This window comes from Hylobates moloch, unplaced genomic scaffold (assembly GCF_009828535.3).
Source record: "Hylobates moloch isolate HMO894 unplaced genomic scaffold, HMol_V3 SCAFFOLD_15, whole genome shotgun sequence".
NCBI classification, from domain to species: Eukaryota; Metazoa; Chordata; class Mammalia; order Primates; family Hylobatidae; genus Hylobates; species Hylobates moloch.
Window position 1 is genome coordinate 46,687,217 of NW_026652290.1, and position 26,667 is coordinate 46,713,883.

Consider the following 26,667-nt stretch of genomic DNA (forward strand, 5'->3'; position numbering starts at 1 on the left):
GCTTATCAAAGGGCGACCTCCACAGAGGATTTTAATGAGGCAGATAGAATAACCCATTTTGTGGATGTCAGTCAGCCTCTTTACCTAGCCAAATGGACTCATGAATAAAGGGCTAGGGATGGAGGTTACACATGGGGTCAACGTGGACTTTCACTTGCCAGGGACAATCTGGCTACAGCTCCTGATATGGCAACACTCCTGGGGGCTCAGCCAGCTATCTGGTCGTAGGTTGATTACATTGGACCATGGAAGGGCAGCAATTGTTCTCACTAGAATAGACACTTTGGATATGGATTTGTTGTTCCTGCCCACAATGCGTCTGCCAAAACAACTATCCTTGAACTTAATACTTAATTATTTCACACACTGTTGCCTCTGACTTAGGAACTCACTCCACAGCAAATGAAGTGCGGCAGTAGGTCCTTGCTCATGGAATTAGCTGGTCTTACCATGTTCCCAGTTATGCTGAAGCAGTTGGCTTTACACGTAGGTGTAATCAATCTCTTTTCTCTTAATTTCGCTAACTCAATATATAAAAGGTCTGTTGAAAATGGTGTGCATCAAAATAACCTGGAGTGAAATAAGTTGTCTATTTCAGCAAAGAAAATGGGAAAATAATAGATGAAACAACTGTGTTCCTCTTGATAATCTTTAGCTTGTCAGTATTTTTACTCTTCTGTATGTTTGAAAATTCTTATTCTAGACTCGAAAACCAGACGTTTCTCTGAGCAGGCTACCCTCTTACAACATTGTGTCCTTCTGTGTTGCAGGTGTGTGGGTCACTTGAGTAGGCGTAGATGATATGGAGGCAATAAAAAAACCATGGCCCAGGGCTGACATATGCATGTGTGACCAAACGTTAGAATCAGTATGAATCCACAAGTGTATGTGAAATGCAGGTCATTTAAGTGCTTAATCTAATGAAACTCAGAGCTTTACTGGAGTTGGGGATGAACACATTCTCTACATTCCTCGCTTATTCATCCCTTGGATCCTCATTGCACTTGGCCCCCTTCCCTGCTTCTATGAACCTCGCAGGGATCCGCAGTGCCAGCTCGGGTAAGCCCGAGGGTCCCCCGCCAGCGTACCCCTCCAGAGCCCGTGCACGAGCAGCCAAATTCACCCGGCCGGTCGTGCCCTCTCTCCGGCGCTGCAGGCGTGAGCTAGCCCCGCCCACGCCCGGCCGCCAGTCCAACCCCCGCCCTCGGGTCCTAACGCGAGGCTCCCGCAGGGCTGTCCGCGGCCGCGCCGGGCTCCGCCTGCCGCGTGGCCCGTCCGGACAGTCCCTCACCCCAGCCTGCGCTGCTGCGTGGACTCGGGCCTCAGGAATTCCGCTGCGGCCCAAGGCTTGCCGTTTGACGAGGAGCAGTCGCGGTAGGCGGTGGGCAAGGCTGCCGTGGGCGGAGGCCGAGGCGCAGCTCGGGCTCCAGCATGGCGACCGCGGTGCGCGCTGTGGGATGCCTCCCCGTGCTGTGTAGCGGGACGGCAGGTGAGAGCTGAGACGCCGGGAGCAGGGGCTCTGAGCGGGCCAGGAGCCGGGGGCTCGCCTGGGGCCTGCAGAAGCCGGGGCGGAGGGAAGCGAGAAGCGGCGGCCCCCGGCTCCTCACGCCGTGCCCCCACTTTCCCCCGGAGCCGCTGTGTGACCTTGCTGGCGTCCTCTCCCTGCGTCGCGGAGCTCTTGTCTGTAAAATGAGAAACTGGACGTCGTTCTTCAGGGTTCTTCCCAGTTCATGAAACCGCTTGAGCGTGCTTGGCGAAGAGGAGCGGAAACTGGCAAGCATCGCCTTTGGGGCGCGTGCGACCCCCGGGTTCATTTGATGTTGGCGTGGGTTTGTCCTCCAGCATAACGTTTATCTCTAGGAAACGCTCCGTGATTGACTTTGCATTTTCTGTTTGCTCAATTTTACTGGAAGTCCACAATTCACCGTTTGTAGTTTCGAAATCTGAAGACCACTAAAGCCCGAATATGTGTATTTTAAAACTCATTTAGCTGCAATCTTTGACCTGACGTCATTTGGCAGAAAATCTGACTTGAACATTCTTTTGTCCATGTTGTCTCCGTCTCCTCCTTTGTTTTTTTGTTTTTGGTTTTGGTTTTTTGAGACAGTCTTACTCTGTCGCCCCAGCTGGAGTGCAATGGCGCGATCTCGGCTCACTGCAACCTCCGCCTCCCGGGTTCAAGCAATTCTCCTGCCTCAGCCTCCTGAGTAGCTGGGATTACAGGCGTCTGCCACCACGCCTGGCTAATTTTTGTATTTTTAGTAGAGACCGAGTTTCACCATGTTGGTCGTGCTGGTCTCGAACTCCTGACCTCGTGATCCACCCGCCTCGACCTCCCAAAGTGCTGGGAGTACAGGTGTGAGCCACCGCGCCTGGCCGTCTCCTGCTTTTTCAATGCCCTGTTCAAATAGCTCCTAGCTGTTGTAGCTTTCCTTCATTTTTCTCACCTTATCTTTGCAATGCCTTCATGAGGTATATACTGCTATTCCCATTTTACAGATGAGGGAGTTAAGGCACACAGATTCAGAAACTTGCTTAAGGTTAGGCTAGGTGAACATCAGGTTTTTACACCCATATCACCTGGCTCCAAAGCCTGTTTTTTGTTTTTGGTAACAGCTTCCTTGTTGAGACATAATTCACATACCATACAAATAATCCGTTTAAAGTGTACATTTCAGTGATTTTTAGTATATCACCAGAGCAATGCAGCGAACATTATAATCACTATAAAAAGAAAACCTGTACCTTTAAGCTGTCACTTCCCAGCTTCCCATTGGCCTCCAGCACAACCACTGATGTACTTTCCCTCTCTCTCTCTCTGTAGCTTGCCTGTTCTGGACATTCCATATAAGTAGAATCATGTAATATGTAGTCTTTTGTGATTGGCTTCTTTCATTTAGCATAATGTTGTAAAGGTTCATCCTTGTAGCATGTACCAGCACTTCATCCTTTATGGCTGAATAATATTCTATTGTATGAATACCACATTTTGTTTATTTGCTCATCGTTTGAACATTTGGGTTGTTTCCACCTTTTGGCTGTTAGGCCTATTTTGCTAGAAACATTTGTGTGCAATGTTTTTGTAAGTATATTTTTATTTCTGTTGGGTATATACTTAGGATTGTAATTGCTAGGTCATATGGAAACTGTGTTTAATGTTTCTTTTTTAACCCCCTTCTGTCGCCCTGGCAGGAGTGCATTGGCACGATCACGGCTCACTGCAGCCTCCATCTCCTGGGCTTAATCCATCCTCCCACCTCAGCCACCCGAGTGGTTGGGACTACAGGTGCATGCCACCATGCCCGGCTAGTTTTTCTTTATTTTTTGTAGAGTGGGTCTCACTATGTTGCCGAGGCTGGTCTCTAACTCCCGGGCACAGGCAGTCCTCCCGCCTTGGCCTCCCAAAGTGCTGGGATTATAGGTGTGAGCCATACATGTGACTTGTATGTTTAGGTGTCAAGGAACTGCCAAACCGTTTTCCAAAGCTGCACCATTTTACATTCCCACCAGCAGTATATGAGGCTTCCAATTTCTCTACTTCCTTGCCAGCACTTAATGTCTGTCTTTTTGACTATAGCCATCTTAGTGGATGTGGGTTTTTGTTTTTTTTTTGAGACAAGGTCTTGTCCCATTGCCCAGGTAGAAGTGCAGTGGCACAGTTGCAGCTCACTGCAGCCTCAACCTTCTGGGCTCGGGTGACTCTCCCACTTCAGCCTCCTGTGTAGTTGGAACTACAGGTGTGTGACATCATGCCTGGCTAATTTAAAAAAAAAAAAAAAATTGTAGAGACAGGGTCTCGCAATGTTGACCAGGCTGGTTTTGAAGTCCTGGGCTCAAGCAGTCCTCTCACCTCAATTTCCCAAAGTGCTGAGATTACAGGCATGAGCCTCCTTACCTGGCCAGCCCAGTGGATGTGAAGTGGTATCAGTTTGTGGTTTTGATTTGCGTTTCCCTCATGAATAAGAAGCATATTATCATGTGCTAATGGCCATTTGTGTATATATATATATTTTTAAGAAATAGCTATTCAAATATTTTGCCCACTTTTATATTGGGTTGTCTTTTTATTGTTGAATTGTAGGTGTTCTTTATGTTTTTTAGGTACAAGACCCTTATATCAGATCTATGATTTGCAAAATTTTTGTCCCATTCTGTGTGTCTTTTCACTTTCTTGATAGTATTTTTGAAGCCACAAGTTTTAAATTTTGATGAAGTCTCATTTATCTATTTTTTTCTTTTTGTTACTGTGCTTTTGGTGTCTCATCTAAGAAGCCATTGCAAAATCCAAGGTCATGGTGATTTATCCCTATGTTTTCTTCTAAGTTTCATTATTTTAGCTCTTACCTATAAGTCTTTGGTCCATTTTGAATTAATTTTTATATATGGTGTGAGGTAGGGTGCCAACTTCATTCTTTTACGTGTTGATATCCAGTTGTCCCAGCACCACTTGTTGAAAACATGATTCTTTCCTCATTGAATGGTCTTGACACCCTTGTCAAAAATCACTTGCCCATAAATGCTGTGTCAGAGCCTGTTCTGGAGTACCACACTGTGTGAGGGGGTACACAGTACAGTCAGCATGGTGCTGCGGGGGTTCCAGAGGGAAGGGGGAACATTGTAGGATCAGGGAGGCTTCACTAAGAGGTGATGTTTCAGACAAACAGAACCTTTCAGAGACACAGAAGTATGCGAGAGCACAGTAGGTTCAAGACTGACTACAAGTCTGGCATGGCCAGAGGGAAGGTGGAGGAGAGAAAGATGGGGCAGCAGGCTGGTGTGGAAGCTTGGGGCCATGTGGCAGGCCTGTAGGCCATGCTGAGGAGTTTTGACTTTGTTCTGAAGGTAGTAGGGAGCCAGAGAATAATCTATCAGAGCTGTGAAGTGACCAGACCTGTTATTTTAGAAAAGCCATGAAGCAGAGGGGGAGAGATTGAAAGTGGGAAACCTGCTAGGAAACTTGTTACTCTGTGGCTGAGTGGTGATGAGGCTTGAGCAAAGAAGGGGCATTGAGGCCACAGGAAAAGGTACAGCTGGCAGGTGGATTGATTTTTGAGGAGACTGAAGGGCTTGGTAACTGGTTGAATGTGAGGGTGAAGGGAGAAGATGAGGTATGATGTCAGCTACTTGACAAGTTGTCCTGGAGCCCAGAAATTACTTATTCCCTTCTCTTGGTTCTTTATTCTATAGATATATTTTGTGGGTGTTACTGTTTAAAATGTTCCTTTTCACATGGAAATGTATCTTAAATTTTTTTTTTTTTTCCAATTTGCAGGTCATTTATTGGGGAGGCAGCGTTCCCTAAACACCTTACCAGCAGCTTCCATTTTGGCCTGGAAGAGTGTTCTCAGCAGTGGTGAGATTCATTAATGCTACTACCTTTTCTCATAAGATCTAATGTCAGAGTAGTTTCTGTAGTTTTAAAAAATATAAGTAATCACCTGCTTTTTTCTTTTCTTTCTTTTTTCATTTTTTAGCCTGGTTAGTCTTACTGCAATAATCACATTCTTTATAATGCAGTTACATAGGATCTGAAGAGTATTTTCAGATTTCTTATGATTGCAATTGTTATAGTTCAAGGCTTTACAAAATAGTAACTAAATAACAATTACAGGGTAGTTTCTGTGTATTAGGCTTAGAGCAGGGACAATGAAGAGTTAAATTTTCAATTTATCAATTGTTATGTTAATTGAAAATTTAACTCTTCATTGTCCCTGCCTTCTCCAGCATAGTTATGAGCACAATTTTGATGAATCTCTGGTCAGTGTTTTTATTAAGTTTGTGTACGTATTTACAGCTGAGTTAGGTAGAATTCTATCATTACATTTTCTTTTTCCTACAACAGTTTCCTTAGTACCTATTACAGTATTTTTCTAAATGCTGCAATAGATTGGTCAAATAGCAATAATTTTCTAAAATCTCTCAAACATATCATTGATCAGCTGGTTTGATTTAATAGATGAGATTTAAATTAGGAGGAAGAAGTTCATCATGGTGAAAACCGTAAATGCTGAAACAAAACCCTCCTCGAGGTCAGACTGTGTTTCTTTTTTTTTTTTTTTTTTTTTTTCTTTTTGAGATGGAGTCTTGCTCTGTTGCCCAGGCTGGAGTGCAATAGCTTGATCTTGGCTCACTGCAGCTCCGCCTCCTGGGTTCAAGCGATTCGCCTGCCTCAGCCTCCCGAGTAGCTGGGACTACAGGCATGTGCCACCACACCCAGCTAATTTTTGTATTTGTAGTAGAGACGGGGTTTCAATATGTTGGCTAGGCTGGTCTCGAACTCCTGACCTCAAGTGATCTGCCCTCATCAGCTTCCCAAAGTGCTCGGATTATAGGCATTACAGGCATGCGCCACCACACCTAGCTAATTTTTGTATTTTTAGTAGAGTCAGGGTTTCACCATGTTGGCCAGGCTGGCCTCGAACTCCTGACCTCAAGTGAGCCACCCGCCTTGGCCTCCCAAAGGACTCTGCGTGTCTTTGACTTGACCCACATGAGGGTGCTTTTTGGACTTGGCCCATTTTGGATCCCAGGGCAATTGTTTCCTGAGATGGGGACTTCATGGTCTGAAATTAATAATAATTCAGAGAATAACAACAAAACCAAAACTGATAATTGATCATTGATAATCTGTAACTGAGTAATTTAGCATAAGCTGATGCCATCTCCTGTTATAAAAATTATAACACATTTTAAACAAAGTCAGTTATAACAGTGTATTTTAAGTGACTGTTTCTCAACTCTAAAGTCAATTTCTTTCTGCTTTTGACAGTTGGACCTTTTAAGGTACATTATTAGATAGGAGAAGTATTTCAGGCTTTCAAAAAAAGTTAAAGAATTCTAAATTTATTAGTAATGATTTTACACTTTTTGAAGTATATCAGAGATTGCAATACTAAACAGTACAAGATTAAATATCTTATTTAGTATTATAAGTAACTTAATATTAAATAAGATATTTTGTTGAAAATTAAAGAGCTGGCCAGGCGCGATGGCTTATGGCTGTAATCCAGCACTTTGGGAGGCCGAGGCGGGTGGATCACGAGGTCAGGAGTTTGAGACCAGCCTGGCCAACATGGTGAAACCCTGTCTCTACTAAAAATACAAAAATTAGCTGGGTGTGGTGGCGGGCACCTGTAATCCCAGCTACTTGGGAGGCTGAGGCAGGAGAATCCCTTGAACCTGGGAGGTGGAGGCTGCAGTGAGCTGACATTGCGCCACTGCAGTCCAGCCTGGGTGACAAGAGCAGAACTCCGTCTCAAAAAAAAAAAAAAAAAAAAAAAGGAGCATACAAGAAAAGCTAAAGCTAAAGTGTATGCTGCATGATGGAATTTAGAATGATGAAGTCCTGAGTTTAAAAATGAAAAGCCAGTATTTCCTATCTACTTTTTGTTGACTAATTCATTAAGTGAGCTAAGAGGGAACTCAGTGTGTCATCTGTCTGCCTCTGTGCAGTTGAGTAACTCATCTGGAATTAGAATTAGTGTTTAAATCCCACCTACTAACTAGTCTTGTGACTTTTGGCAAGTCCCTAACCTCATAGGCCTAAGTTTATTTTGAAAAATGAAAGGATTGGATTAAATAATCTAATTTAATTAGATCATTTAAATTAATTAAAAGAGGAGTAGCCTCCTTTTAATTAAATTAGATATTTAAATGATTTTAAAGATCATCTAATTTAATTAAAAGGAGATTAGTCCTTTATTTTTCAGTGTCTATATGCAATAGAGATATTTTGATAGCCTACTGTAACCATTTAATACTACTTGTTATTGCCACGTAAGATCATTGCTGGTCTATGGCCCTCTGTGGCCATAAAGCAGCTGTTACCATCTTCATAACTTCACATAGACTTGAAAATAGCTGTTGTTGTCACTGTTTGGTTTTCTATTTTTCAAGCCTAATATTCTTAAATAATCTTTTTTTTTTTTTCCTCAAGGGTTGTTTTAATTCCCTTCATCACTTCTCTTGGAGTCACTAGTTTCTCTATTGAAATGCAAAGTTTAAGAGTGTGTACACTGTTTTTGTTAGCAGTGTTCCCATTTCTTCACATCCACCAATTCTCACCCTCCCCTCTTCCTCACAGGACTTTACCCTCCATGAATTGATTAGATGCTGCCTCTAAGACATGGATGTTTAAAAACTTTTTAAGTAGTATGTGCGCTTGATGATAACAATTCCAAAAAATACAAAAAGCGAGTCCCTCATACCCAGTTTTAAATGTATCAGATTTCTTCCCCAGAGGCAACCGTTGTTTCCAGGTTCTTACATACTTCTGGGTTAGTCTATGAAATGCATTCACACCCGCTCCTTGTTTTTTAACATGAAGAGTAGGATAGTGTACATGCTCTCCTGCACCTTGTTCTTCTGACCTGGCTAGTTGCAGGTCTTTCCACAGCAATATGTTGCTGGCTGTTTACAGCAGAGGGCGCCAATTGCCCAGAGTAGACTGCTGACCTAGGTTAGCGATGCAGTGCTGAAACCGATGCAGTGCTGAAACCGCAGTATGGACAAATTTACTTCTTTACCCAGGTGCCCCCATTGTGCGGATGAACTATACCTTTCTCAACTAGGCTGGGCATTTAGGTTGTTATTGTTCAAAAGTTTTATTTTTAAAAGAAAGACTGTCCTACAAATCTGATTCTTAAAAGTTCAGGATTTTAGTGGCTTATTTTTGTTAGTAATGATTATTTGATGCTAGCAGTGTTTTTCCACAGCTGCAAAACATCTAACTCAAAGTTTAACCCATTTGCCTACAGGCCATTTATCACCACTGGGAACCAGAGACACCCATCCCGACGCCAGCTTGAGCCGTGCACTGCAGACACAATGCTGTATTTCTTCTCCCAGTCACCTGATGAGCCAGCAGTATAGACCATATAGTTTCTTCACTAAATGTATGTAGAATGGCCACAAACTTCCTGTTTCTTGAAACAAGAAAAGGATTTCTTGTATCTGAATTTTTCTTCTTTTTTACATGAATTAAGATTTTAGTGATTAGTTTACAATGTACTGTTAAAATGAAAATGTTCCTTGATGTACGTCCTAGAATTATCTCACATGCTACCAGTTGTATTCTGGGGAGTACTAGTTTGCTTTAGTCCCCTCGTTTGGGGCACCTGAGGCCTTGAATCATGGCCCATATCTCTTGCTGACTTAGATTCACACCAAGAATATACTCATGTTTTCATTCGTGCCTTAGTTGAGGAGATAGGACATCTAATTGGAAAAAATTAATTGTAAGGAGATATTGTTCACTAACACTACTCTTATTTGTGATAGCATTTAAAGGAGTCTAATCTGAACTGAGACCAGCTTGTCAGGTAATAAATGGGGATTGAATTTAAAACTCAGCATTAGGCAGATTAAAAGAAATTAGGATTGGCTGGGCGCGGTGGCTCACCCCTGTAATCTCAGCACTTTGGGAGGCCGAGGTGGGTGGATCACAAGGTCAAGAGATCAAGACCATCCTGGCTAACACTGTGAAACCCCGTCTCTACTAAAAATACAAAAACAAGATTAGCTAGGCATGGTGGTGGGCGCCTGTAGTCCCAGGCAGTCCCAGCTACTTGGGAGGCTGAGGCAGGAGAATGGCGTGAACCCAGGAGGCAGAGCTTGCAGTGAGCTGAGATCGTGCCACTGCACTCCAGCCTGGGTGACAGAGCGAGACTCCTTCTCCAAAAGAAAAAAAAAATTAGGATTATAAAGGCAATTCACGATTAGTTTGGAATATTTGGTAAATACAGAAAATAAAAAAGAGATAATCACCTGTATTCCTACTATGAAATAATGAGTTTGCTGCCTTTTTTTTTTTTTTTTTTTTGGTGGGGGATGGAGATGGAGTTTCGCTCTGTCACCAGGCCGGAGTACAGTAGTGCGATCTCGGCTCACCGCAACCTCCGCCTCCTGGGCTCGAGCGATTCTCCTGCCTCAGCCTCCTGAGTAGCTGGGACTACAGGTGTGTGCCACCACACCCAGCTAATACTTGTATTTTTAGTAGATACAGGGTTTCACCATGTTGGCCACGATGGTCTCGATCTCTTGACCTTGTGATCCACCTGCCTCAGCCTCCCAAAGTGCTGGGATTACAGGCGTGAGCCACCACACCTGGCCTTCTGCTTTTTTTAATGTAATATATTGCATTTTTCCATGGACTTCTGCAGTGCGACGTTATGACCATAGAGTATTTCATTGTATGGATACAACTCACTTTAATTTGGAAGTCTCCTAGTAACTAGGTCATTTGTGTAGCAACAACACAGAAAAGACTTGGTGGAGGATTAAGCAACACAGGCTTAGTTGCAACTACAGATTCCAGTACAGAGAAAAGAGAGATGGATAGAGTTGGGGCCATTAGTCTCTCCTCTTGGTATCCATAGCCCCAGTTTTTTCTGAGTTGACTTTGTACTTTAGTGAGTATATCAAATTTACAAGCCTTGGGAATTTTTATTTATTTTTATTTACTTATTTATTTTTGAGACAGAGTCTTGCTCTTGTTGCCCAGGCTGGAATGCAGTGGCGTGATCTCGGCTCACTGCAACCTCCGCCCCCTGGGTTCAAGTGATTCTCCTGCCTTAGCCTCCTGAGTAGCTGGGACTATAGGCGCGTGCTACCACGCCCAGCTAATCTTTTGTATTTTTAGTAGAGACGGGGTTTCACCGTGCTAGCCAGGATGGTCTTGATCTTCTGACCTTGTGATCCACCTGCCTCGGCCTCCCAAAGTACTGGGATTACAGGTGTGAGCCACTGCACCTGGCCGGGAATTTTTATTTTTTAACAGCCTTTTCCCTGTTCTAAAAAGCCTTGTTCTAGAGGTGGCCTTACTCTCCAAGACCTCATCCTTCACGGTTGTCCCACCCCTGCCTCAGACTCTCTTCATTCACTGGTGTTCTTCCTCTTCTTCCTCAGTGACATGACTCAGTACTTTTTTTTTTTTTTTCTTTTTTTTTTGAGATGAAGTCTCCCTCCGTCACCCAGGCTGGAGTGCAGTGGCACAATCTCGGCTCACTGCAAGCTCCACCTCCTGGGTTCATGGCATTCTTCTGCCTCAGCCTCCCGAGTAGCTGGGACTGTAGGCACCCACCACCACACCTGGCTAATTTTTTTGTATTTTTAATAGGGACGGGGTTTCACCGTGTTAGCCAGGATGGTCTCGATCTCCTGACCTTGTGATCCGCCCGTCTCGGCCTCCCAAGGTGCTGGGATTACAGGTGTGAGCCACTGCACCTGGCCTGACTCAGTACTTTTGTGGGTTTATGGCTCCAAGTCACAGTAAGATTTGCTCCAGAGGGGCCAACTCAGTTGAAACTAGCATGGGGCTAGTTTTCAGGAAATAGTCTTTGATTTCTGAATCTCCAAGAAATAGAAGGACACACTTTTTCAAAAATGATTTCCTATGAATATTGAATCTTGTACTTGTAAACCTGTTTTCTGTAGACGATCCACTGTTTAAATCCCTTTGATTCAAATTAGCAATCTGTGTTACTTAGCATGATTAAGAGGGAAATAACTCCGTGTATAAGATTAGACACTACAGTGGATTTGTGTGTGTGTGTGTGTGTGTGTGTGTGTGTGTATCATGAGACCGGGTGCAGTGACTCATGCCTGTAATCCTAGCACTTTGGGAGGCTGAGGTGGACGGGTCACCTGGGGTCAGGAGTTGGAGACCAGTCTGACCAATATGGTGAAACCCCGTCTCTACTAAAAATATAAAAATTAGCTGGGCGTGGTGGTGGGCACCTGTAATCCCAGCTACTCGGGAAGCTGAGGCAGGAGAATCTCTTGAACCCGGGAGGCGGAGGTTGCAGTGAGCCGAGATCGTGCCATTGCACTTCATCCTGGGTGAAAAGAGTGAGACTCCGTCTCCAAAAAAAAAAACAAAACATGAACTTAATCTTTTATAACTATGATAGTTAATAGGTGTATATATTAACCTGACTGCACCCTTCTGGAAAAATGACAGAAAGAATTGAAATGATAGTAGATGTGTTGTAACTAGCCTTTTAGGTTATTTAGAATCTTAGACCTGAGGTAAAAATAGTAAAATCTCTATTAAAAGTACTTAATTCACCTTGCAGCCATTACAAAATTATGTTGATGAATAATATTTAAGAATATAGGAAAAGACTCACAATGTAATATTAAATAAAAACAGGATACAAATGTGCATATGGTATAATTCTGCTTAAATATATACTATGTATGCATGCATAAAGAAAAAGGCAGAATATACATTCTTATCTAACAGTGATAATGGGATTATGATTATTTTTGCATTCTGTATTTTCCAGATTTTTAAAAATAACTTTTATAATTTGAAAAAGGATTAAAACATTTTTAATAGCATAATGGCATTCAAAGATTGACTAATGACTTGCTGTCTTTTTCAAATATAGTTAGATATTTTATTTTCCTCTTACTATTATATATATAAAAGAGCTAAACTCTTAATTCAGTCTTTTTACATTTTTGTCTCAATGTCAAGTTCTTTTTAAAATTGAGTCTGTTTTAATCTTAAGGAGTGATTTATGAGTTCTGATTCTAAGTGAAAGAAAACTCTGATTGGCCTCTTAGTATGCCTCCATTACAAGTGAACTTTCAAGTTTTCCATGGCATTTATAGGTACCACCATTTTTTAGCACTTAGGGAGAAAAATCAAATCCTTAGTGAGAGTTTGGTTGGAGGTTGGTACTTTTATTTTGAGCCTGTGGTCTTTTAAAGTGAATTAGAGTTGGCTTAAAGTTGAGCTGAATCCTTTGTTCTGATCAGGGATGTCCAAAACAACATGTGGTGTGGAATATCACTTCCCTGAGCCTCACTTACAAAGACCAGCTGTGATATATGTGTGTTTTTGAAAAATTGGATGCTATACAGATATAAAGCATTTAAAAGGATTATAAACCTAAAATATTTTTCATTTTTCGTGTTACCTACCTGGAGGATCAGTGTAAGACCTTGCAGGAAGCAAGTAGGTAGAAGTTTTAAACTCTAAGCATTCATAAGAGAATGAAGGTACTCATTTATCTTCTAGAATTTGTTTAGTATTTCAGTTATATAGATATAAATGTGTCTTAGATTTTTTACTGTTACAACATTTTGTGGTTCCGATTCTTTATTAAAGAAATTGGTAATGGAACAGTTATTTTTTTGAAGGTAAGGTCTCACTCTGTCCCCAAGGCTGGAGTGCAGTGGCATGATTGTAGTAATCTCAAACTCCTGGGGTCAAGCGACCCTCCCACCTCAGCCTCCCTAGTAGCTGGGACCATGCGCACATGCCACCACACCTGGCTAATATTTGAAGTTTTTTTGTTTTTTTTTTTTTTTTTTTTTTTTTTTTGAGACGGAGTCTCGCTCGGTCGCCCAGGCTGGAGTGCAGTGGCGCAATCTCGGCTCACTGCAAGCTCCGCCTCCCGGGTTCACGCCATTCTCCTGCCTCAGCCTCTCCGAGTAGCTGGGACTACAGGCGCCCGCCACCACGCCCGGCTAATTTTTTGTATTTTTAGTAGAGACGGGGTTTCACCCTGGTCTCGATCTCCTGACCTCGTGATCCGCCCGCCTCGGCCTCCCAAAGTGCTGGGATTACAAGCGTGAGCCACCGCGCCCGGCCTATTTGAAGTTTTAGTAGAGATGGGATCTCACTATGTTGTCCAGTCTGGCCTCCAGCTCTGGCCTCAAGTGATCCTCCTGCCTCGGTCTCCCACAGTTCTGGGATTACAGGAATGAGCCACTGTACCTGGCCAACAGTTGGTTTTATAACCATAGATTGTGTTCCAGATTTATGGGTTCAGATTGAAATGTTGATTCTTGTTTGGACTAGAAAACTTAGGAAGGATAGTTATTAGTTATCTTAGTGGTTATAAATGGAGGCAAGACGACAGGGAAGACACCTATACCATGGTTGATAAAATGTCAGGGAAACGAACCTATTGGTAAGTAACTGAGATTTGAATGCTGGCTTTTAAGCAGTTAGAGGGAAAAATAAAATATTTAGCGAGAGTTTTGTGGAGGAAAGTAATAGAATTGTCTCTTCTTGGGCTTTCAAAATGTAACCGTCTGATGTGTGCAAAGAATGATTTAATTTTGCTTTCATTACCTCGGCGATGCATGGGTAAAGCTGTAAGCTGACTTCCACTTCTTTTATTCAATAGGAGATCATAGACCATTGCTTGAAAACTACAGAATTAAGAAAAGAAACCCTGTTTCGTTACAGTGACTGCAGATGAGCTGTGGAAAGGCGCTTTAGCAGAGACTGGTGCTGGAGCAAGAAAAGGAAGAGGCAAAAGAACTAAAAAGAAGAGAAGAAAGGATCTGAACAGGGGTCAGATCATTGGTGAAGGTAAACTTATAAAAATAGCTGAAGTGCTTTTTAAGTTTCTTACCCCAGATTTTATAGATATTTTACAAACTAGAAGCATCAAAACATTTCTCATGAAGGGCACTATGATCTATGGTTTTAGAATTCAACCAGTTGACTTACTCATTGCCCCAGGATTCTGGGGGAGGAAAATCCCATAGAAATGGATTTACTCATTCAGCAAGCATTAAATGTCCCTAGGTGTCATCTCCTATAATAGTGCCTGCCCTCAAAGAGGTTATAATTAGTGATAAAATAGAGACTAAATGGAGAGTTGGCGAACATTCCCTGCAAAGGGAAGATAGTAAATGTTTTTGGCTTTGTGAGTTACATAGTCTGTTTTGCAACTGCTCAACTCTGCTGTTGTAGCACAGAAACAGCCACGGATAACACATAGTTGAATAGGCATCGCTATGTTCCAGTACAATTTCCTTTACAAAAACAAGTCACGAACTGAATTGGCCTGTGGGCCTTAGTTTGTTGACACCTAGAACACATGATTGTTTATACTCATGCTTTTGGAAGAGTAAAAATAGTGTAGTGTACTTCACTCAGCCCGTCTTGTACTGTGCTTGCTGACAAACCATCTTTGATAGTAATGGCCTTCAGGGATAAAGAAAACACCTGGCACCACACTTCCAGCATCGCATGTCTACTTGGATGTTTTTCTTTATTACTTATATCTTATTAACACTTTTTTTTAAATTATAAGAATCATGTATGTATACTTTCTCAGTAAAAAATGTAAAGCTTATAGAGAAACCTGAAGTCCCCCGGATGCTTCTTCTACCTTCTTCAATCCTATTGTCTCCCTCAAGGAAACCGCTGGCCTCATGTTGGTGTGTTTCCTTCAGTTTTTTAATACATAAATGCTTAAAAAGGTATTTATGTATTAAATTTTAGGTATTTATGCATAAATACCTAAAAAGATTAATACAAAAGGTATTATGTATTAAATTGTTATTAATTTATACATAAATATCTGAAAAGAAATAAATACCTTCTTTTTTAAAAAAAATTTAGATTATATCACATGGTACATGCTGTCTTACAGTTTACTTTTTTCACTCAATAATAGGTCTTGGAAATCATTCCACATCAGAACCTAGAGAGTTACCTTGTTCTTTTGATTTAGTGCAGAGTGTTTCCTATGCTGGAGATGCTGTGGTTCATTTAACCAGTCCATAATTGCTGGACATTTGTATTAGTTGCATTTCTTGCCTTTGCAAATAATGTTTCAGTGGACGTCGTTGTCCAAGCATCCATATGCCCTGTACCTGTATGTGAGTGTTTCTCTAGGTAATACCATGAAGTATATTTAAAATTTTGATTGTGCCAAGTGACCTACCAAGTTCATAATGTTAGCTCAAGCTCCAGTGAACAGTGTGTCATCATTATCTGTACATGCATTGCCTGACATTTCAACACTTGAAAAATGAGTACTTTAAAAAATTACTATTTATATTTTTAAATCTTCAGGGCGTTATGGTTTTCTATGGCCTGGACTGAATGTCCCTCTTATGAAAAATGGAGCAGTGCAGACCATTGCCCAAAGAAGCAAGGAAGAGCAGGAGAAGGTGGAGGCAGACATGATCCAGCAGAGAGAAGAGTGGGACCGAAAGAGGAAGATGAAGGTTACACGGGAGCGAGGATGGAGTGGAAACTCATGGGGAGGCATCAGTCTTGGCCCCCCTGACCCTGGTCCCAATGGAGGTAGCAGACTCCTGGTTTTGTTTGCCTTTGTGACAGAGAGTACTTGTAGTTTAGAATTTCCTTGAAATGGTGTTATTACTTGTCTGTTTATACTATCTTTTTCCAAAAAAGATTTGAACATCTTTGAAATAACATATCACATCAATATCCCAACTGTATTTTGTGGAGTGCAGAAGTATTCCACTAACAGGATAGAAAGCACTGGGTTCCTGGTGTTTTCAGATCCTTAAATGTGGGGATGTGCACTGTGGACCTACAGGAGTGGCCTGTAGGATACACTGTTTCCAAAACACAGGTGGCCACAGGGACACCTGTGGAGCAGCATGACTTGGGAATGCTGTTTCTGTACTAGAAATCTGCAAAGCAGATAGTTGTCATGTTAAGCCTAAAAAAGCACAAATGAAGCAAAAATTGAAAATACTTAGGCCAAATTTGAAAACAAAGTTTCCCCCCGCCCTCCTTGAGTATGTAAAGCAGTAAGAATCATCCAAGAGATGTGTTCTTGTCAATGAGTGGGAGAAGAGGAAATAGGTAAGAGTTTCGCTGCTTTCTTAAGAAGTTTGGCTTAAAGAGGAGGGGAGAGGTTGAAACTGGAGGGGAGAGATTCCAAAGACCATGCTTAGAACTGATCAAAATGCTTCAGTCAGGAGGATGAAGGTATGGAAGGGAGAGAACAAAATCCATGAACCAAGTCCCTAATGACAGCCCAGATCCAGAGTCTGGAGAAGTGGCTTCACTTGCTCACAGAAGGAAGGGCAGGGCACAGAGTCAGGTGAGCCTGTGGGGTTGTAGTGGAAAGGTAGGTGGGGGTGTTGCGTGATGTGGCCGCTGTTGGTCTGTAAGGAAGAGGTGGAATCATCTGCGGAGAGTGAGATGGGGACATTGATGATTATGGCCTCCAGATTATTTCTTTATGAAAAGGTAGAGTATCTGAAACTGGCTTCAAAATTATCCAATGGAGTGAGAGTTGAGCAGAGTTTAGAGGAAAGAAGATTGGCTGTGAGCTGATGCGTGTTGAAGCTGATATATATATATATAAGCTTTCTGCTGTTCTATTTTTGTTTGATTGAAATTGTCTTGATAAAAATGTTTAAAAAATAAAAGAACGTGGCTGGGCGCAGTGGCTCACGCTTGTAATCCCAGCACTTTGGGAGGCCGAGGCGGGCGGATCACGAGGTCAGGAGATCGAGACCACGGTGAAACCCCGTCTCTACTAAAAATACAAAAAAATTAGCCGGGCGTGGTGGTGGGCGCCTGTAGTGCCAGCTACTCGGAGAGGCTGAGGCAGGAGAATGGCGTGAACCCGGGAGGCGGAGCTTGCAGTGAGCCGAGATCATGCCACTGCACTCCAGCCTGGGTGACAGAGCGAGACTCTGTCTCAAAAATAAAATAAAATAAAATAAAATAAAATAAAATAAAATAAAAGAACGCAGAGAGTCTTTGAAATGGCTGCAGTGGTGAACGGAGAGAGACCTAACCGAAAGGACATAAAGGCCAGCTGGCAGCAGGGAGGACTTGATGGAATTGGGGTCCATGGATTTTTAGTGGGCCTGCTGTATGCATACTTTGACTTCTTTCCAGCAGCACCCAGCAGGTCAGGAGTGGCCAGAGAGCTGCATGGATTCAGGCCTGGCTAGTGTGGTGGAGAGAGCAAAGGGTGAAGGGGTTGAGGGCATCACAGAGTCTGGTGGAAATGATGGACTGTGGTGTCTTGGTCTAGGGGGAGAGGCCGTGAGATGGAGGGAAGCAGAAGGGAGAGCAGGGATCCAGGGTCTGGAGGGGCCAGGAGCTGATGAGAGATGGATGAGGAGGAGGGTGTAGGTGGGGAGATCAGTGACTGAGTTTGTGAACTTACTGGTGGAGCAGTCTTTAGTGATGAGGGGCGACTGGGGCATGGTCTTGAGAGTGGGACCAAAAGATCTGAGATTCTTTCTTCCTGAAAGGTCTGTGATGGTGCCTGTGTTGAAAATGCTTTCATGTTAGTTGTGTACACACATTTCATCTGTATCCGTTTCTTTTCTCCCTACAGAAACATATGAGGATTTTGATACCAGGATACTTGAGGTAGGCATGCAGAATTAAATACCTGGTTAAGCCTTTGGAGAGGTTGGGGTGGGTGGGGCAGGGACAGGATAAGAGGAACTGTAAGGGAAGGCCTTGGATGCATGACTATTTCTGACACACAGCTGATCTGGATAAGGAAAATTAGACAACTTTAATTTCAGTTACTTGATACTGGCTCTTCTGACTACTACCCTCTTTGTGGGGGGGCTACCACTGAGGTCTCATGATAAGGTGGTATTGTTAACTACAGGATTTGGAGACGAGGTTTAAATTTTTTCCTTCCTAAGGCTAAAGTAGCATTGGGAGTCTTATGTTTGAATTATAAACCAGCTGTATCTAGCAGTCTGTGCAGGGAGCTGGGATTACGGGGAGCCCTGGGCAGGGTAGAAAGCTTAGAGTTGTGGTGCATGTCTGGTTCTTGATGGGGAAATGGTCTCTGGTTTGCTCACAGGCCCTTGAAACTAAAGCCTGTATCAGGTAAACTATAGTCACTTTCCGGAGCATTCTCTAAAATAGTCAACTTCCCTTTGAGCTGGCACTGAATGCTCAGTGTTAAATACCATGTGGAATAATCATTTATTGAGTTTGTGATTGAGCCTCTGAATATCTGTATTGTTTCCTCAATATCAATTGCATTGTAGGATTTAAAATGTTTACACATATTATGTCTTTGGTATTCCCACTTCCAGCTTTTGGAAGTTAATCTCTTTGAAGAATTTGTATATATGTGGGTGATTTTCTATAAGATCCACAGAGGTGGATTCAAGCTCCCTTTTCTTTTAACCCCATTTTATGGGAAAGAGACAGCTATGCACCAGAGAGCCAGCTGCCACTTAAGCAGTTTAGTTAACAGTTCAATAGTTCCTGGCCTTTTTTTTTTTTTTTTTTTTGAGGCGGTATCTTGCTGTATCGCCAGTCTGGAGTGCAGTGGTATCGGCTCACTGCAAGCTCCACCTCCTGGGTTGACGCCATTCTCCTGCCTCAGCCTCCCGAGTAGCTGGAACTACAGGTGCCTGCCACCACACCCGGCTAATTTTTTGTATTTTTAGTAGAGACGGGGTTTCACCGTGTTAGCCAGGATGGTCTCAATCTCCTGACCTCGTGGTCTGCCCGCCTCGGCCTCCCAAAGTGCTGGGATTACAGGCGTGAGCCACTGCGCCTGGCTGTTCCTGGCCTTTTAAATATACAGAAAAAAGTACACAGAATAAGCAGGTATTTCCAAATATACTAATCCTTAGCATAGAAGCCAGTCCTGTGCTGGTTATGTCTATATACTGCGTGTCATAATTTCTAATGTGTACGTTTTCCTCACATTTTAACATCTCTGACATTGGGATACATCTTATAATCAGTGATAAATTACATCAAAAGTTTGATCAGCAACTTTTTTCTTTCTTGTAATACATTCATTAAGATAGGGTATATCGAGATGTATAATGTCAAATTCCTTTAAAGGTTTTCTCAGTTAAACCTTCTCATAAGCCTGTGAAATGAAGAGAAAGTCTCATTTCTGTTTTCTTCCTGAAACAGTCCAGGAGGAGGTTTTGTTTGGAAAAAGGCTGTTACTTGTGCTCAGGAGTTGGAGGGTGGTGTGCCTGTTCACTGTGTATGCCTGCAAGGAAGGCGGCTCCCTCCAGGTCCCTCCTTCAGATTTTCTTAATGTGCAATATTTGTGAGACATTTTGCCTTTTAGGTAAGAAATGTTTTCACTATGACAGCGAAAGACGGAAGAAAGAAATCGATCCGTGCCCTGGTGGCTGTGGGGAACGGAAAAGGAGCTGCAGGTGAACGGGGAGTGATGGCATCACAATGGCAGTGGTGTGCAGGGAAAGGCGTGGCACGGGCCGTGCTGTGGAGCCCATGGGCTCATGCTGCTGGCCAGACTTTTTCCACTGATTAAACCTTTTAGTGGTTTGGGTTCACAAAGCTGGTGGTAAGCCCATGACTTCCCTTAGAGAGAAAAGAGAGAATAGATTCTACTATACTTGCCTTTTTCTCTGAGGAAAAGGAATATTATAAAAGGCTGAAGACATTATTTTATTATGTATAATAGTGGAAAATTAGGGAGAAAAACACCAAATGTTGAATAGGGCCATGGTTATAAAAACAGTGTAGCCATACACTGTAATATTCTGTATCCATTAAAGAATTATGGGAAATTACTTTTAAAATAATGCTAAGTTAAAAAAACACAAAAACGTTATATAAGACCATGTAAAATCCTAGTTTTGTTTTTTTCTTTTTTAAAAGTATATTTATATGCCAAGAAAAGACTGGAAAACTGTACGCTGTAAAGGTTAATAGTGTTTACTCCAATTAGTAGGTTTGATGATGATTTAAATTTTCTCCTATGTATAGTTACCATAGTGGACACCTGTTTTTGAAATGTATTCATGTCTATTGAAGGAAAAGAACACAGGAAAATGGCCTAGTTAGCCCATACTGACATTTTCAAAACAGAAGTAATACATATATATATAGTATGTGGCCAAAGGAAACCAGGCCTAACAGCTACTTTTGTAATTTTCCTAAATTTTATGTTCATATTATTATCATACATCTTTAAAAAAATTTATACAAAGGGATCACATTATAGTCATAATTTTGCACCTTGATTTTCTCACATAGTATTATATTCAGAGATATTAATACTCAGATTAACATAAACATTCTCCTTGATTCTTTGTACTGGTTGCAAAGTGTTCCATTGTGCCTGGATAATTTTTGTAACCTTTTCCCTGTTGCTGAATATTTATGTTGTTTCCAAATTTTTACTAATTATAAAAAACAGTACGGTTCGTGTATGTGTAATTTGTTTTACTTCTGCAAGTATGTCAATAGGGGAAACTTCTTGCAGTAAAATTGCTGCCTCAAGGTTATATGTATTTTAAGTGCTGATAAATATTCCTAGATTGCCTCCCCACAAAAGGTTGCGTCAATGTCTGCGTTCCTCTACACCATCTCACCCTTGCCAGCCTCGGGTATCATCAAACCTTACTGATTGTCAGTATGATCTGTGAAACAAATCTCTCAGTTTTGATTTGCATTTTTTAAATTATGAGAGCTTGAACACCATTTTACATGTTTATTGGCTGTTATTTCCTTTTTGAGATCTGTTTGTTATATGCTTTGCCCATTTTTCTATTGGATGGTTATTATTTTCCTTATTGAATGGTATAAACTCTTTGTAAGTTAAGGACATTAGCCCTTTGCCAGTCAGATATTTTGACTTAGTTTGACTTAGGTTTTAATTTTTTTCCACACAGAAGTTTTTTTTTTTTTTGAGACGGAGTCTCGCTCTGTCGCCCAGGCTGGAGTGCAGTGGCGCAATCTCGGCTCACTGTAAGCTCTGCCTCCCGGGTTCATGCCATTCTCCTGCCTCAGCCTCTCCGAGTAGCTGGGACTACAGGCGCCCGCCACCACGCCCGGCTAATTTTTTTGTATTTTTAGTAGAGACGGGGTTTCACCGTGGTCTCGATCTCCTGACCTCGTGATCCACCCACCTCAGCCTCCCAAAGTGCTGGGATTACAAGCGTGAGCCACTGCGCCCGGCCTCCACACAGAAGTTTTAAGCTCTGTGGCAAATTTATCAGTCTTATATCACTACAGGGTTATAAATATTAGTTATTACTTCAGGTGTGTGTCTTGCTTAGAAAGTCTCATTTGAAGATTATAAATGTTAGTAAGTTTCCCCATATTTTCCTCTAGGAATTCCATGGTTTAATTTGTTTTATTTAAACTAGGAATTGGCATTCACATCCTCTTTTTGTCCCAGGTCTCAGAGGTCCCATGTATCTTATAGAGCAGTATTGTTTTATGTTATTTTCCCGTGTATAATTTAAAAACAAAATGCGTTGTTCGAAACAAAATACAGTGGCAGCAGATAATGGCAGTATCTCTGTAACTGCTGGTAAACTGTATTTCATAGTGAAGTGTTCATAAACTAAAGAGTCATTGATTTGGTTTCCTGGTTAATTAAAATCTGAATTCCATTTGAAGTTCCATTGAAATCGTGGTTTTACTCTATAGCAGTGGATGTTTTTTCCCACCCTTTCTGATATTTTTTTCCTTCCTGAGACAGGGTCTTGCTCTGTCACCCGGGATGGAGTGTAGTCGCACCATCACGGCTTACTGCAGTCTCAACCTTCTGAGCTCAAGTGATCCGCCACCTCAGCCTCTTGAGTAGCAAGGATTACAGGCACCTACCACTATGCCTGGCTAATTTTTATATTTTTTGTAGAGACGGGGTCTCACTGTGTTGCCCAGGCTCATCTTGAACTCGAGCTCAAGCAATCTGTCCATCTTGGCCTCCCAAAGTGCTGGGATTATAGGCGTGAGCCACCGCACCTGCCCCCTTTCTGATTATTTTAATCTATCTTTAAATGTTCAAAGTGATTTGCCTAATTAATTTAGAGCATATTTAGTTTTTTAAAAATTGAGCGTATTTTATCTAGCTATTTTTAAAAGGCAGCATCTAACCTTGGATTTTATAAATCTAAATTTGTTATTTTCAGAATGCTTCAAAACAGATCTCTGTAGCCTCATGCTTTGTTATTGTTAGTGTTTTTTGTTTTCTTTTTGTTTTGAGACAGGGTCTTGCTTTATCTGGAGTACAGTGGCACAGTCATAGCTCACTGTACCCTCAAACTCCTAAACTCAAGTAATCCTCCCACCTCAGCCTCTTGAGTAGTTGGGACCACAGTCATGCACCTACATGCCTGGCTAATTTTTTAAATTTTGTTCTTAATAGAGACAAAGTCTTGCTATGTTGTTCAGGCTGGTCTCAAACTCCTGGGCTCAAGCAATCCTCCCACCTCAGGCTTCTGAAGTGCTGAGATTATGGATGTGAATCATCACACCCAGCCTGTTACTGGTTTTGTATAGCAAGTCTTTTGTGGGTGGTGGAAAGATGAAGTGCTATGAAATATTGTAGGAGCAGAAACTTGAAATGTGGCGAAAACCACATGGGCCAAATTTCTGTCTGTTTTCTTATTTTTGCTTTTTTGTTTAAAGGTTTTGCTGTTGGGAAAGCCACTGATCGGATGGATGCTTTCAGGAAAGTATGTACATTTTTTTTCTTTGTTGACACTCTGTAAAAGATTAGTAAGTTATATGCCAGACACAGTGGGAACCACAAAACAATAATAATTTGTCCCAGAACCTTCCCATGAGGCTTGCTGTCAAGGGTTAATTAGCTCATAAAAATCAGTTTCAGAAGTACTTGTATTCCTTTGCACCATTTTTTACCAGATTTGTAATTGCCTAGCCAAGTTATCAGACAACTGTGGAAGTTTGAACACTGACAGAATGTTTGAAGATATTAAGGAATTGTTAATTTTTTTTTTTTTTTTGAGATGTTGTCTCACTCTTGTCACCCAGGCTGGAATGCAGTGGCACGATCTTGGCTCACTGCAACCCCCGCCTCCTGAGTTCAAGTGATTCTCCTGCCTCCGCCTCCCAAGTAGCTGGGATTACAGGGGCCCACCACCACACCCGGCTAATTTTTGTATTTTTGGTAAGATGGGGTTTCTCCATGTTGGTCAGACTGGTCTTGAACTCCTGACCTCAAGTGATTGCCTCGGCCTCCCAGAGTGCTGGGATTATAGATGTGAGCCACCACGCCTAGCCAGGAATTATTGTTAATTTTTTTTAGGGGGGATAGTGATGTTGTAGTTATGAGTTTTAAAAAAATAAGTCCCTATATTTCAGAAGTATATACTAACCTTTTTGCGTAAGTGAATTTTTAATAATGAAACATTTTTATTAAAAGTATTTTTGGAATCCTGGAAAAGATGTAAATTTCAACAATAGAATTAAGAAAAACATTTTCCTTTCAGGCAAAGAACAGAGCAGTTCACTATTTGCATTATATAGAACGATATGAAGACCATACAAGTGAGTGTTAATCTATTTTTTTTTTTTAATTTGCAGGATTACATTTGTTAGAGTCTGTGTGGCAATATATCTCTATAGGTATCTTTGTGTTTCTCTCTTATTACATTCTTACAAATATGAAGTGTGAAAACCTCCTAAGAAGGTTACTAAAATGAATGAAATCAGAGCTTACCATTTATCTTTGGTCAATATGTGCTGGCTGTTGAGGCTAGTATACATTGCTTTGTGATACTTGCAAAGGCTTATTAAAGCCGCACACCTAATCCTTCTGTGTTTATGTTTTTACCCTCCAGTATTCCATGATATTTCATTAAGATTTAAAAGGACTCATATCAAGATGAAGAAACAACCCAAAGGTAACTTTAAAACTCTTACCATTTGTTGATGATAAAACAGAGAAATTATAACAGTTCTATCCTCTCCTCTATTTTTGTTCATCTTTAGTTGAACTCATCTTGGAAACACCAAAATATAAAGGCTTATGTTAGATTTAAGAATGATGAGGCTCTTGGAGAAATAAGAATAGTCAAGGCACACGCCTGTTCCTGTGAGCACAGGCCTGTTCCAGGAATAATTTACGGTGGGGAGAGCACATTGGAAACAGGAAATAGCACCTGAGTGAGTAGTAGGGTTTGGAGGAGTGGGAACATTAGTTCCTCATAGGGAATTCATTGATGCATTTAGGTGTTTCTGTTCTGACTCAGGTCCAGGTGTTTACTGCTCATCAAATTCTGATTGGATGCCTTCTGTGAGCTGGGTGCTATGCTAAGTACTAGGGATGATGCAGAGATGGCCTTTCCTGTTTTGTGGACAAGCAGGCAGGCAGGCAGGCAGAGTTCAGGGTCATGGGCTAGGGCAGTCATGCCTAGTGGTCTCTGAGTGTAGGATTCTTGAACCTGCTGATTTGCATTTCACCTGTAGTTCTACAGTAAAAAATGATTTTATATAACTTTTGGTATATAAATCTCAAAAAGTGTGAGTCAGAAGAGATAAAACATTATATTTAAAATTTCATATCAAAGCTTCTAATACAACTTTGCTAGAGCCATGGCTTGGAAATAAATCGGGAAAAAACCCTCAAATACAGAATCAGTTGTGTTAATGCACCAGAACTTGCCTTCTGCTTTAAAGCCATAATTAATCATTTAAATGCTGGATAAAAATGATGTGTTTTGTCCTTAGAAAAGGTGTTGAGTGGGCTTCGAGGTTTAGATCTGTGCTGTCCCATACAGCAGCCACTAGTCACTAGCCGGCCTGGCTATCAAGCACTTAATATGTGGCTATTGAGATGTGCTCTAATTGTCAAATACTTACCAGAATTCAAAGTACAAAAAAAGAATATAAAATATCTCAAAAATATTATTGTATTGATTATATTTTAAATGATAATGTTGGGACATATTGGGTTAATAAAACACAACACTAAATAAACTTTTTTAAAAAAACTTCAAAATGCATCTATGAGAACATTTAAAATTGTGTATATGGCTTCTGCTTATGGCTTGGATCATATTTATGTTGGGCAGCATAGTTTAGACACATTTAAATGATTTTTGAATGACTGCTACAACTTTTTTTTTTAATTTTAAAAATAATTTTTGGTCGGGCGTGGTGGCCCACGCCTGTAATTCCAGCATTTTGGGAGGCCGAGGTGGGCGGATCACGAGGTCAGGAGATTGAGACCATCTTGGCTAACATGGTGAAAACCCGTCTCTACTAAAAATACAAAAATTTAGCTGGGCGCGGTGGTGGGTGCCTGTAGTCCCAGCTACTCGGGAGGCTGAGGCAGGAGAATGGCATGAACCTGGGAGGTGGAGCTTGCAGTGAGCCGAGATATCACCACTGCAATCCGGCCTGGGCAAAAGAGCAAGACTCATCTTAAAATAATAATAATAATAATAATAATTTTTATTTCTCTGGCAAGGTCCCCATATGTTTATGTATTATATTCATGTTTTCTTTCTTTCTTTTTTTTTTTTTTAATTATACTTTAAGTTCTAGGGTGCATGTGCCCAATGTGCAGGTTTGTTACATAGGTATCCATGTGCCATATTGGTTTGCTGAACCCATTAACTCATCATTTACATTAGGAATATCTCCTAATGCTATCCCTCCCCCACTGCCCCCACCCCACAACAGGCCCCAGTGTGTGATGTTCCCCGCCCTGTATCCAAGTGTTCTCATTGTTCAGTTCCCACCTATGAGTGAGAACATTCGGTGTTTGGTTTTCTGTCCTTGCGATAGTTTGCTCAGAATGATGATTTCCAGCTTCATCCATGTCCCTACAAAGGACATGAAACTCATCCTTTTTTTATGGCTGCATAGTATTCCGTGGTGTATATATACCACATTTTCTTAATCCAGTCTATCATTGATGGACATTTGGGTTGGTTCCAAGTCTTTGCTATTGTGAATAGTGCTGCAGTAAACATACGTGTGCATGTGTCTTTATAGTAGCGTGATTTATAATCTTTTGGGTATATACCCAGTAATGGGATGGCTGGGTCAAATGGTATTTCTAGTTCTAGATCCCTGAGGAATCGCCACACTATCTTCCACAATGGTTGAACTAGTTTACAGCCCCAACAACAGTGTAAAAGCCTTCCTGTTTCTCCACATCCTCTCCGGCACCTGTTGTTTCCTGA

The 26,667-nt window shown here is 41.6% G+C and overlaps 1 protein-coding gene across 3 annotated transcripts in view; it reads left to right on the plus strand.

The window, feature by feature from the left end:
* Positions 1-1,219: 1,219 nt before the first annotated feature.
* The window catches only part of MRPS5 (mitochondrial ribosomal protein S5), a 40,999-nt gene continuing 15,551 nt past the window's right edge, over positions 1,220-26,667 (plus strand). The window contains exons 1-10 of one of the 3 annotated variants that reach the window (XM_032176460.2): positions 1,220-1,773; positions 5,273-5,353; positions 8,757-8,894; positions 14,207-14,332; positions 15,830-16,063; positions 18,093-18,127; positions 19,821-19,911; positions 23,141-23,187; positions 23,965-24,022; positions 24,316-24,378. In XM_032176460.2, the coding sequence (XP_032032351.1) occupies positions 1,731-1,773; positions 5,273-5,353; positions 8,757-8,894; positions 14,207-14,332; positions 15,830-16,063; positions 18,093-18,127; positions 19,821-19,911; positions 23,141-23,187; positions 23,965-24,022; positions 24,316-24,378 (916 nt within the window). In that variant the 5' untranslated portion in view covers positions 1,220-1,730. Of the gene's footprint in view, positions 1,774-5,272; positions 5,354-8,756; positions 8,895-14,206; positions 14,333-15,829; positions 16,064-18,092; positions 18,128-19,820; positions 19,912-23,140; positions 23,188-23,964; positions 24,023-24,315; positions 24,379-26,667 lie in introns of those variants that run through there. The other 2 variants (XM_032176459.2, XM_032176462.2) reach the window with 2 other exon arrangements.